The sequence below is a fragment of the Oncorhynchus mykiss genome, chromosome 25, assembly GCF_013265735.2.
Source record: "Oncorhynchus mykiss isolate Arlee chromosome 25, USDA_OmykA_1.1, whole genome shotgun sequence".
NCBI lineage: Eukaryota > Metazoa > Chordata > Actinopteri > Salmoniformes > Salmonidae > Oncorhynchus > Oncorhynchus mykiss.
The window spans coordinates 12960243-12973364 of NC_048589.1; the positions used below are offsets into that span (position 1 = coordinate 12960243).

A 13122-nucleotide genomic window follows, 5' to 3' on the forward strand; every position below is an offset into this window, starting at 1 on the left:
ATTACATTAATCCGATATGAGGGATTACATACCTTTTCCTCAAAATGTCAATATCTGAAGCTTCTACTTAGGAGGGTTCCTATTCTAACTAAAGGGCCGAAATGGGAGCATTGTGGGAATGTAAAACAATACACAAATATACCCTCTCTTCCAGCGAGCGGGGTATTAATGGGGGTTAGCGGGCACTAGCTAGGTTGGCACTGTTGGTTGGTGTGAGAGCAGGCCGTTGCAAGCAGGATTCAACAATTGCCTGGCAAGATGTGCCATGGGGCATTGTCCCTCCCGTTGGTTGCAGATCAATCCTCACATCCTGTGAACCCTGTGTGCAACAGCAGCACAGTAGAACACAGAACAGTCACTCTGTGTGACTGACTGAGGGATATATGTGCTTTTGCAAAGGAAACCAACTTCTCCATGGGGTAACTATACCAAGCATGTGATTTTGGCGAGTGGGAAACATGTTTTGCATCAAGAGGCAAAGATTGTACCCATACCATTGATATGTAAGTGCTTGTTAATCTTTGCATTGAAATGATGTATTGAATTCTGTAAAAACAACATGTAGGGGAGAGTAGGTGTAAAGGGGTAAGTTGATCAACACTCTAGGAAACCATTCGACTCAATATTTAGGAAGAAGTTACAATTTCATGGAGTCTGTGATGGAAGAAACCACATGGAAAGAGTGGTAAGGAAGTTAGGTTCAGAAAACAGATTTTCACCAAATCAGATGAATGTATTGTTTTAGAGGTCTCATGATACTTGTATCTATACCAAAGAAGATCATTTTAAGATGATTCTATACATCAGTTGGGGTCTCTATAAGCTTCAATATGAGGTCCTAAACCTTGCATGAAATTGCGTCATTGTAGCCTTGTGGGCTAATATAGTCAAAATGTTTGCCTTGGGGTAAGTTTCGCCAATGGCAAGTTGAACAAATTGAAGTGTTGTCTTCCCAGGCGTAATGCAAGGAATTATTGCTGGGATATGAGCTAACAACCGGGCCTACGTTAAAAGTGTTAGATAGACATGATTTTAAAAAGTTAGTGGTAACGTTTCATTCAGGACAGAAATTTGAAGGTGGCTTAAATTACCCTGCCCGCGGCTCAACTTACCCCATACCTGGGGGAAGAGACCACTTTTTTTTGGAAAAGCAATGTTTTTGATTTTTGACAGGGATACACAACATCCTGACATATATGTAGATATCTTTGTTAGAAAGAATACCACGTTTCCCTTGACGAGGAATGCTAAATGTTAAAATGGCTCAACTTACCCCACTCTCCCCTACTGCTCTTACTGTCTGCATCATGATGCTGATTTGTAATGCAGTTGTCTCACCAACATAAAAGTTAAAGAGAGGAAAACAAGGAATGCCTTTCTGAAATGACAACAACTAAGTGAAATTCTTAGGTGAAATTCTTCACTGCGTTTCGACTACAAAAGTCTTCTTCAATGCTGCCTGAACAAGACTTTTGTAGTCAAAACATGTTGCAGTTGTGTGTCCTGATGTAAACTATAGATCGATCTGTTCCTACTATATGTATCATTAGTTCACTAAACTGTTCTGCATCCTACTGGCCCCCTACTTGTTTTCTTTCATGGATTATCTTCCATTGAGGTGGCTTCCTTCCACCGCGCTTGTCTCGATTATTAAGTCCATTCATTGCATGATAATCATAAACATTGCATGTTTTAAACTAGAGCTACAATCAAACTGTTAGAAGAAAATAGATGGGATATCCCTCTGGTCTCTTTCTCTCCAGTGTGAGGACATGTGGCAGTAGAGACCAGTGAGCCTTGAGGAGAGACTATGGGGGACTGGAACCTGCTGGGCAGCATCTTGGAGGAAGTACATGTCCACTCCACCATCGTAGGAAAGATCTGGCTCACCATCCTCTTTATCTTCCGCATGCTGGTGCTGGGAGTGGCGGCCGAGGACGTGTGGGACGATGAACAGAGCGAGTTCATCTGCAACACGGACCAGCCGGGCTGCAAGACCGTCTGTTACGACCAGGCCTTCCCCATCTCCCTCATCCGCTTCTGGGTCCTGCAGATCATCTTCGTGTCCTCGCCCTCCCTCGTCTACATGGGCCACGCGCTCTACCGCCTGCGCGCCCTGGAGAAGGAGAGGCACCGGAGGAGGGTCCAGCTGAAGGCAGAGCTGGGGGAGACGGAGGCGCTGGTGGAGGAGCACAAGCGCATTGAGAAGGAGTTGAAGAGGCTGGAGGAGCAGAGGAAGGTGAAGAAGGCTCCACTGAGAGGGTCCCTGCTGCGGACGTACGTCATTCATATCCTAACACGCTCCGTGGTGGAGGTGGGCTTCATCATGGGCCAGTATATCCTGTATGGCATTGGACTGGAACCTCTTTATAAATGCGAGAGGATGCCTTGCCCCAACAGCGTGGACTGTTACGTGTCCAGGCCCACGGAGAAAACAGTGTTCATGGTGTTCATGATCGTCATTGCCGGGGTGTCTCTCTTCCTGAACCTCCTGGAGATATCCCACCTGGGCATCAAGAAAATCAAACAGACTCTGAAGGGAGACAAGTACCCAGCAGACAACGACAGTTTGATTTATAAGCCGAAGAAGAAAGCGATGATACAGCAACTGTGTGTGATGAGGAAACTGTCTTCTCACAACGGGCCGCTGACTCAGACCATCTTCAAAGTCATTCCTGAGGAGGATCTGAACCCAATGGACCCACCTCCCCACTACATACCTAACCACGAGGTGCCCAGGCACAACAGCGTGGCTCCAGGCCAGTACCTGGCCAACTGCACTGGCCTCCAGCCCCATCAGCACTACCAGCAGCAGCAGCAGCAGCTCCAGCAACGTCAGCCCAGCCAAGGGATGATCCAGACCCTGCACCTCCAGGGAGCCCCAGAGAACCACACCACCACCATGGTTGACCAGCACCCTCCAGCCTACGGAGGAGTTTTCTTGAATGGAGACAGTGGGCCCAGGAACCTGCAGGGTCAGCCGAACCATAAGGACCCCAATTTACACCCTCAAGACCACTACCAGCCCAGCCACATGGAAGTAGTACATGTGCCTATTGCAACACACAGACCCAGCATCATGACAACACACAGACCAAGCTTGGCTCCAAGGGACATAGACCTGGAGGAAGATAGGAGGAAATCAATGGGCAGCGACTTCCTCTTGCCTAACCCAGGAAGGAAGCAAAGCTTCATGACACGTATGCCCTCTGAGAGCATGTCCACCATCAGTGACTGCAGCAGCAACTCTCTACGGACATCTGACTCTGAACTGGGCGACATGGGGGACATGCCCATGATGCCACCCCCTGGAAGGAGAATGTCAATGGCAAGTAGAGCCAAGAGACAGGCAGCCTCTGACCTAGTGGTTTAGAGAGCCATAAACACTCTGTAATGTGAGCTTATTACAACAGAGCATGATAACAACATAGCATGAGAACATGACGCAAAGCATAAGACAGGAAGGTAGTGGGACACAAAGAGAGAGAGAGAGAGAGAGAGAGAGAGAGAGAGAGAGAGAGAGAGAGAGAGAGAGATGTCTAGATTTGACTGTTAAAGCTGCAATAGATTTGTAATGTTGTAAATGTAATGTTGAAATCTTCCAGGAAGTAAGTCATGATGACAAGTGTCAATGTGTTATCTAGCCTCTCTCAATCCTAAATGTTCTCTCTCTTTCAGAGTGTATTCTTGGACATCTCCTCTATCATGAAAAAGTGAAGAGGGAAGAGAGCAAAAATAGGACCCAGGAGTTGCCTACGAGTGAAGCAACACACAGAAGATATCAATAACACTGCACTCATCAAAAAACAGCCACCATCCCATGCCAGGCCGTGTGTGGGCGTATGTAGTGCCATGTGTGGGCATAAGCCATACGCAGTGCTGTTCCCCAATGTGTTTTCAATTCAAAGCACCTAAAAATGCTCAGTATCTCGAAATGAGTTACTTTTTATGTGGTTGATTGTGAGAACTTCAAATTATTGTGGTAAAATAATGTTGGTGAGCATGCAAAAGCATGGAAAATGTAATGATGTCCCTTGAAAAACTTTTATATGCTTATATAGAGCATTCACTTTTATAAAAGTATTATTTTGCTTTAACTTTTTTAAACCCTAACAAAGTCAACGCTGGGCCAATTGTGCGCTGCCCTATGGGACTCCCAATCACGGCAGGTTGTGAAACAGCCTGGAATCGAACCAGGGTCTGTAGTGATGCCTCTAGTACTGAAATGCAGTGCCTTAGACCGCTGCGCCCCCGTTTTATTCTCAAATTGATTAAATACATTATTTTCCTTATCAATCTACACACAATACCCCATAATGACAAAGCGAAAAAAGGTTTTTAGAAATCTTTGCAAATGGATAAAATAAACAACAACATAAGTATTCAGACCTTTCGCTATGAGACTCGAAATTGAGCTCAGGTGCATCCTGTTTCCATTGATCATCCTTGAGATGTTTCTACAACTAGATTGACGTCCACCTGTGTTAAATTCAATTGATTGGACAGGATTTGGAAAGGCACACACCTGTCTATATAAGTTCCCACAGTTGACAGAGCATGTCAGAGCAATGAGGTTGAAGGAATTGTCCGTAGAGCTCCGAGACAGGATTGTGTCGAGGGCACAGATCTGGGGAAGGGTACCAAACATTTCTGCAGCATTGAAAGTTCCCAAGAACACAGTGGCCTCCATCATTCTCAAATGGAAGAAGTTAGAACCACCAAGACTCTTCTTAGAGCTGGCCGCCCGGCCAAACTGAGTAATCGGGGTAGAAGGGCCATGGTCAGGGAGGTGGCCAAGAGCCCGATGGTCACTCTGACAGAGCTCCAAAGTTTGGAGATGGGACAACCTTCCAGAAGGACAAACATCTCTGCAGCACTCCACCAATCAGGCCTTTGTGGTAGTGGCCAGACGGAAGCCACTCCTCAGTAAAAGGCCCGCTTGGAGTTTTCCAAAAGGCACCTAAAGGACTCTCAGACCATGAGAAACAAGATTCTCTGATCTGATGAAACCAAGATTGAACTCTTTGGCCTGAATGCCAATCGTTACGTCTGGAGGAAACCTGGCACCATCCCTATGGTAAAGCATGGGGGTGACAGCATCATGCTGTGGGGATGTTTTTCAGCGGCAGGGACTGGGAGACTAGTCAGGATTGAGGAATAGATGAAGGGAGCAAAGTACAGAGAGATCCATGATGAAAACCTGCTCCAGAGCACTCAGGACCTCATTCTGGGGGCGAAGGTTCACCTTTCAACAGGACAACGGCCCTAAGTACACAGCCAAGACAACGCAGGAGTGGCTTTGGGACAGGTCTCTTCATGTCCTTGAGTGGCCCAACTAGAGCCCGGGCTTGAACCCGATCTAACATCTCTGGAGGGACATGAAAATAGCTGTGCAGCGATGCTCCCCATCCAACCTGACAGAACTTGAGATGATCTACAGAGAAGAATTGGAGAAACTCCCCAAATACAGGTGTGCCAAGCTCGTAGTGTCATATCCAAGAACCCTTGAGGCTGTAATCGCTGCCAAAGGTTCTTCAACAAAGTACAGAGTAAAGGGCCTGAACACTTATGTAAATGTGATATTTCCTTCTTTTTTTATATAAAAATGTCCAAACATTTCTAAAAAACTGTTTTTGCTTTGTCATTACGAGTTATTGTCTGAAAAAAAAATTTTTTTTTTTAGAATAATGCTGTAACGTAACAAAATGTGGAAAAAGTCAAGAGGTCTGAACACTTTCCGAATACACTGTATTAAAAGCAATTTTCCCACGTTAGTGAAGACTGCATTCATGATAAATGCTTGATATGTCGGCTCAATCAAAAATGAAGTGTTAATGGCGCTATAAAGCGGATCTTTCACAGCCCACATTGAATACAGGCCTCAAACATTCATCAAGAGACTGTTATGCTAAGGAATGTGTCTTTAGTTGTTTGATATACAATCTTAATTCATGACATTAAATGCTTATTTACTAAAACTGAAAATCACTTTTTTGTCATCCTCTTTGATGGGTTAAAAGTAATATTTTAGATGTATCATCATTTCACAGAAGAAAAAAACAAACAAAGAATTGACACATGCTATTTGTTTTAATCCATTAACAGAAATGTTGTCTTTACAAAACATTGTTTCTTCTTCCAAAACACTTGGATATCAAATTAACAAAAAACACAGTTACACCCTATTTACAATATAGCAAACTCAGGCAATTTGAACATTCAAAGAGAAAATGGGGAAAGAGAAACAGCTGAATCTGCAGTTTTGCAGTTTACTCAAATTACACATAAAAAAATGGATCACCAGAAATCTACAAATACAATAATAACCACTGTGTGTGTAAAAATAGAAACAACACCACATACAACTTACTCCTACAATACAGTCCTAGACCCAAAACGAGAGGTATGCCGAATTTTACAGGTAGATAAGTGTGAGAGTCCATTAATGTTCCAACGAGGCATGACCTCCGCATACACTGGGATGGGATTCCCAGTGTTGGGATTCAATCAAACCTTTACTGTGGAAAAATTAACATTGTTAATGCACATTACAAGAAAAATGCAATTATGTTTTTCCCCAACAAGTAAACAATTTGTTTGCACTCAAATCAATCATTTTTCATGGTACGGGCAGAATGTTATTTTCCCACAGTATGGTTTTAAATTGACACCTTCCGTGCCCTTTCACATGAGTTTGGCCTCTGAAACCTCTAAGGCAAGACTTGGAGCTGCATTTGTCAAACATGTACTTTTAAAATCTTGTGTGAACACATCATCCACGTACAATTTTATGTTCCATTTTTAAAAACAGTTTTAAAAAAAATCAAACTTATCGAACCAATTACACAAAGTCTCTTGTCATGGAAAAATCCTTAAAAAACTAAAACATGTAACAAAGACAATTGTAAACACTTTCACCTCTTTTAAACCATCGCTTAATTTGTACTAAATAAGGACATTGTGAATTATACAACACACAAAAGACTTCTCTTTCATCCAAATTGTCAGTAAAAACAACAACCATTAAAAATCACTAGAATCAATATTAGGAAGTTTACATTTGTACCAACAAATAATCCTCATTAGAAACATTGTTCAAATGAATTAATTTAACAACATGTTCATATTTCTTTTCTAAATTCAAAAATATCAAAATGGGGTGCTAAGTATATTCAATGTAGTTGGAGTAACAGTACATTCTGTGGAGCTCTGTCATTGGTACTTTGTACTGTGAGGAAAACTAACGGATGTCAATGAGATTCCCCGAATGTGACATTTGAAAATTCCTAGTGAAAACAACAAAGAAACCACTAAGCTAACCCTGACACATGCTACAGAACTATCTTCCACAATGGAATCATTTGGCATTACCATGGATCAACAACTATCTAAGCATCTCTTTGAATTCGTTTCTTAACATTTCACTTGATAATACACCATTAGGAATACTGGACAAGTTTAGAGGATACATTGCACTCTTATATCTAAGAATTTATATGGATTATCAAACAAGGAATATGTGGTGCCTTCCACTTATGTCCCAATACTTTTAATACATCTGATTTACACTAAATGTACGTGGAAATACCTCAGGACGAAATACTACATTTTCACTACATGTGGGAAGGTACATTTCTACCCCTAAAAGCGCAATATGTTTCAGATAAGTATGATAGTCTTTGACACCATTCATATTTGTTGAATATAAGTTAAGTAAGTACTTGGCTTGGGAGTTTTCATTTCTAAGTGCCAATTTCAATGCATTTGGTAGGGATATGTTACCTCTTTGAGGTGCTGAATGGTGCAGAATATTTATATTTATTTCCATTTCCATCTTTAGCTACGGTATGTTGATTCCTGCATTTATTTCTTTCTTTCATTCTTTCTTTCACAACAGATGCTACTGTGTGTCACAGGCAAAAGAGGAATGTTCATAAAAAAACATGTATGCAGGGAAAAGAAAGTGAGACATAAGAACTGAAGGAAACTTTGCATATGAGAGTTAATTCTACTCTCAGCTGTACAGAAGAACTCTTCAGATGTACAATTTGTAATGAAATAGCTTTTTACAGAGACATTATTGAACATTCAGAGGAATTCCTGAGTTTAACCTCCCATGATGAGAGCCAGGGAGTGAGTAAGGGAGAGAGAGAGAGAGAGAGAGAGAGACATATATACCCAGCTAGCACATAATGTTCTGAGAACCATATGTTTCTTAGAGCTTGGTGAGAGTGTGGTTGTCCTATGGTTATTTTGCTTACAACCTTTCCAAAGGTTGTAACTATTATGTACTTTGTACTATTATGGTGCATAATAGTTGCTTGGCTTTGGAACATTCTCAGCACATTTAAGGAACTTGACAATAAGTTATTTTATTGGTATTTCATTACTTTTAAGAGAACGTTTCCTAAAAGTTCAACGTGGTTACATTTAATTTCAATTTTGGTAATGTTCTAGGAACATTCTCCAACTGGTTTGACATTGGGAATGTTCTCAAATTGTTCAGAGAATGTTAAGAAACAATGTTCTTCTGTGGGAATTTCGGTACTTCAGTATAACGTTTCCTACAGGTTTCCTCATGGTTCCATTTAAAGTAATGTTCTCAAATTGTTCAGAAAACTTTAAGAAAACTTTCCGTAAAAAAAAAAACACAAGAAAACTTTGGTAACGTTCAGAGAACGTTCTAAGAATGTTATTTAAAAACATACATTCCATTCTCAGAAGGTGAAAAAACTTTCCATAAAAATCACAAGAAAACTTTAGTAACATATACATGTTAACATATACATTCCGTTCTCAGCAACAACAAAACTCTCTCTATCCTCTATCTTGTTAAGCGTGTTCAGGTGTGTTAACCGCACCCACTTATCGGCCACACCTGATCTTAATGAGTGCTTGTTTTCCTTGAAATGGGGTCTGTTTGAATAGACAAAAATGAACAGTTTTGAATGCGTAAAAAACATGGCATGCTTGCTCCATCCTGGTGGTGCAGTGGACTAATTCCATGGATAGAGAACAGAAGACTAAAGGTTTGAATCTCACTGATGCCGTGTCACAATAAAATATAATTGCGTTTGCATGATTAATGCCTAAGGAAATACATTTCCATGTCTCTTATCTGTGCTTGGAGTTCAAAAAAGTTAACACAAAATAAGCTAGCAGTGTTATTAAACATCTTAATGAAAGTTTTAAGGAAGTCATTCAAAAACCTCAAAATAACCTATAATTTCTGCTCTCAGAGCGTTAATAAAATCTCCCAGGAAAACGTTCTAGGAACCATAGTAAGACGTTATCATAACTGCAACCTAAAAATAAACATTCCCAGAACAGGCAAAATGTTCCCTTCTATTCTCATTTAAAAAACGTTTTACCGGTCAGGAAACGTATGGCTTCGTTCCCACAATGAATGTGAAACCAAAAACATACATTGCCACAACTTCCAAGGAATTAAATGTGCTAGCTGGGTGGAGAGATAAAGAGAGAGGGGGAAGCTGCCAGTGCTATGTCTTAAGGAGTTTGATAACTCCAAATACCTGTTTTAACAGTATTGCTGATAAGACAACTGTAGTGTCTGTCATCCTTTAAAAAACACACATAACAAATGTATTTCAAATTTTAGACATATCAAGGTAGAGATGTGTGTCATAATAACAATAAAAACACTAATGATTGCTAGCTATTCAGTCGTTGCTAGCTAGGTACAGGCCTGTCCGGGCTGTTCTTCTGTCGTGCATTTTTCAGTCATCTCTTGACAGAAATCCACCGAAACAGTGGGGCTACACACACCCGGAGATGCTCCAGGCTCTAGGGAAGACTCCTGCCCCAGGACAGACACCTCTGTCTCCACACCGCCCTGCCCCCTCCTAAGCCTCTGCCCAGAGCCAACATCTCTCTCCACAGGGCTTTCATAGGAGCAGGGTGACTTGGCCAGGCTGCCCTCTGAGGTTGGGGAGCTTGGGTTGGAAGTGAGGTCGATGCTGGCCATGATGGAGATGCTGTTGGTAGCAGCGGTGGGATCGCTGGGCCTGTGTGTAGGCAGCAGGGCTTTGGTCTTCTCGGGGTTCCCCTGCACCTCCCTGCACACCTCCTGGGACACAGCCTGGGACAGGTAGGAGAGGTTCTGCCACAGCTCACCCATACACACCTTCAGCTGGTTCCTCTCACTCAGTAGCTTCTCCTTCTCATGCACCTGCAAGGAAACACACATACAGTACAGTACATGTATGTTATGAGTACATAGAGAATAGACACACAGCTTACTCTCATGGAATACAAACATATAGAAAATCCACTGCATAACCAGTTTCCCAAAACCTGCTCTCAAAATATTTAAAAAAAGGACAGTCCTACAAATGCTAAGCGTAAAGATGCACCTTTTTATGATAAATTTTTAAAATTTGTATTTTACCAGGCAAGTCAGTTAAGAACAAATTCTTATTTTCAATGACGGCCTAGGAACAGTGGGTTAACTGCCTGTTCAGGGGCAGAACGACAGATTTGTACCTTGTCAGCTCAGGGGTTTGAACTTGCAATCTTCCGGTTACTAGTCCAACACTCTAACCACTAGGCTACCCTGCCGCCCCTACATAGACCTTCATGTTAAAACAATGTATGTACCAATTTGCGTATCTCCACCTCCAGGTTCTGGATGCAGTCTAGCTTCCTCTTGCGGCAGCGCTGGGCGGCGATGCGGTTCTTACTGCGCCGCCGGATGTCGTGAATGAACTCCAGCTGCTCTGAGGTCAGTTTGTGCATCTTTATCATGATCTGGAAGTCATTACGGGGAAGGTTGGTGATCTGATCCACCGGGAATGGAAGTTTGACCTGGCAGACAAATCACAAAATACAAAGAAGAATGCATTGGAGATATACAATGCATCTGGTGTACAATACAACACAACTTTATTGTGCATGTTACAGTGAACAACTGAAATGTGTCCTCTGCTCTAATTACTCAACTCCCCCAGATAACACACACACACACACACACACACACACACACACACACACACACACACACACACACACACACACACACACAGTTGAAAGAAGCCCAGGGTGTACCCACTCAGTCCACTAGGTGACACTGTCATTCTACCTATCGTAGATGGTCGTAGCCTATACATGATGTTCCACTACATACACTACATGACCAAAAGTATATGGACACCTGCTTGTCGAACATCTTATTCCAAAATCATGGGCATTACATTCTTCTGGGAAGGCTTTCCACTAGATGCAGGAACCTTCCTGCAAGGACTTGCTTCCATTCAGCCACAAAAGCATTAGTGAGGTCGGCACTGATGTTGGGAAATTAGGCTTGCAGTCAGCATTCCAATTCATCCCAAAGGTGTTTGATGGGGTTGAGGTCAGGGATCTGTGCAGGCCAGTCAAGTTCTTACACAACGATCTCAACAAACAATTTCTGTATGGACCTCGCTTTGTGCACGGGGGCATGTTCATGCTGACACAGGAAAGGGCCTTCCCCAAACTGTTGCCACAAAGTTGTAAGCACAGAATCGTCTAGAATGTCATTGTATGTTGTAGCGTAAATATTTCCCTTCACTGGAACTAATGGTCCTAGCCCGAACCATGAAAAACAGCCCGGGCCATTATTCCTCCTCCACCAAACTTTACAGTTGACACTATCCATTCGGGCAGGAAGTGTTCTTCCGGCACCTGCCAAACCCAGATTCGTCCATCGGACTGCTAAATGGTGAAGCATGATTCATCACTCCAGAGATCGCGTTTCACTGCTCCAGGGTCCAATAGTGGCAAGCTTTGGCATTGCGCATGGTGACCTTGTGCGGCTGCTCTGCCATGGAAACCCATTTCATGAAGCTCCCGATGAACAGTTCTTGTGCTGACGTTGCTTCCAGAGACAGTTTGGAACTCGGTAGTGAGTGTTGCAACCGACAGACGATTTTACATGCAACGCACTTCAGTACTAGGCGGTCCCGTCCTGTGAGCTTGTGGGGCCTACCACTTCGTGGATGAGCCGTCGTTGCTCTTAGACTTTTCCACTTCACAATAACAGCATTTACAGTTGAACGGGGCAGCTCTAGCAGGGCAGAAATTTGACAAATTGACTTGTTGTAAAGGTGGCATCCTATGACGATGCCACGTTTAAAGTCACTGAACACTTCAGCAAGGCCATTCTACTGCCAATGTTTGTCTATTTAGATTGCATGGCTGTGTGCTCGATTTTATACACCTGCCAGCAACGGGTGTAGCTGAAATAGCCGAATCCACTAATTTGAAGGGGTGTCCGCATACTTATATAGTGTATTTGAAGCGCAGATATAAATCAATAGTTTATATTAGTCAAAAACAGTGGGACGAAGATATTAATTTACTTCCAATTGACAGAAAGTACTTTGAAAAATACAGATTAACGGATGTTCTCAATCTGATGTTTAAGATACAATAAAGTTCTCTCTGTTAACGTCATAAGGAACTCCTCCAATGTAAATAGTTGTCTGCATGATGTTCCCAATTGAAAGTCCTAGTATTCAGTGTTTAATGGGTCAGTATATGCTGTGTGACGTTTTGTCATGTCTCAGAGTGAGCTGGGTAGAGGCAGGGGACTTAGGGAGTGCTCGGTTTCAGCTGTGACCTTGGGGGAGGGGGGCTCTCTCTATCTCTCAGAGCTGGATAGACATCTATATATAGCCCATCCACTCACACCAGTCCCATAACAAGGTTAGGATGACAGAGTGAGCTTCAGACACAGCCGTAAATTCTGTCCTTCTCTCTCTCTTGTTCTGGTTTCCATTTTTAACTCTGCCTCCCTCTATTCAGTTCATTACACCGCTCTGTGAGTGGGTCAGCGCTAAGAAGTAGGCCTCATCTGTTTCAACTGGTGTGTGTCTGTATTATATGGGCCAGGTTCTGGGCCTGGTGCTCTGTCTCCAGGCAGGGGGCTTGCATAGTGGACTGTCCTAGTTAGGAGAGTCTAAACTGGGGGAGGGTGCCAGATGGTAGAGGGTACAGGGACACAACACCTTGTACCTGGCCACTGTGGATCCTGGGGTGTGTGTGTGTCTGTTCTGTCTGAGCTAAGTGTGTCAGAGCTGAGAACTGGTATGAGCATATGGACACACACACACACTCATCACCTCC

At 42.8% G+C, this 13122-nt stretch overlaps 2 protein-coding genes across 3 annotated transcripts in view; one reads left to right on the plus strand and one right to left on the minus strand.

Annotated features, from left to right (window-relative positions):
- Positions 1 to 1792: 1792 nt before the first annotated feature.
- On the plus strand, positions 1793 to 3373 carry LOC110504318 (gap junction alpha-10 protein-like). The gene has a single exon (XM_021583101.2). The coding sequence runs from the start codon at positions 1811 to 1813 to the stop codon at positions 3371 to 3373; it is 1563 nt and encodes a 520-aa protein (XP_021438776.2). The 5' UTR covers positions 1793 to 1810.
- Positions 3374 to 6071: 2698 nt separating this feature from the next.
- The window catches only part of LOC110505367 (transcription regulator protein BACH2-like), a 50385-nt gene continuing 43334 nt past the window's right edge, over positions 6072 to 13122 (minus strand). For both annotated transcript variants that reach the window (XM_021584549.2, XM_036962616.1), the window contains exons 4-5: positions 10618 to 10824; positions 6072 to 10189 (exon numbers count right to left, since the gene is read on the minus strand). In XM_021584549.2, the coding sequence (XP_021440224.2) occupies positions 9695 to 10189; positions 10618 to 10824 (702 nt within the window). In that variant the 3' untranslated portion in view covers positions 6072 to 9694. The remainder of the gene's footprint in view (positions 10190 to 10617; positions 10825 to 13122) is intronic.

Coding starts and splice junctions, on each gene's coding strand:
- LOC110504318 (XM_021583101.2), top strand. CDS start 1,811: ATGGGGGACTGGAACCTGCTGGGCAGCATCTTGGAGGAAGTACATGTC.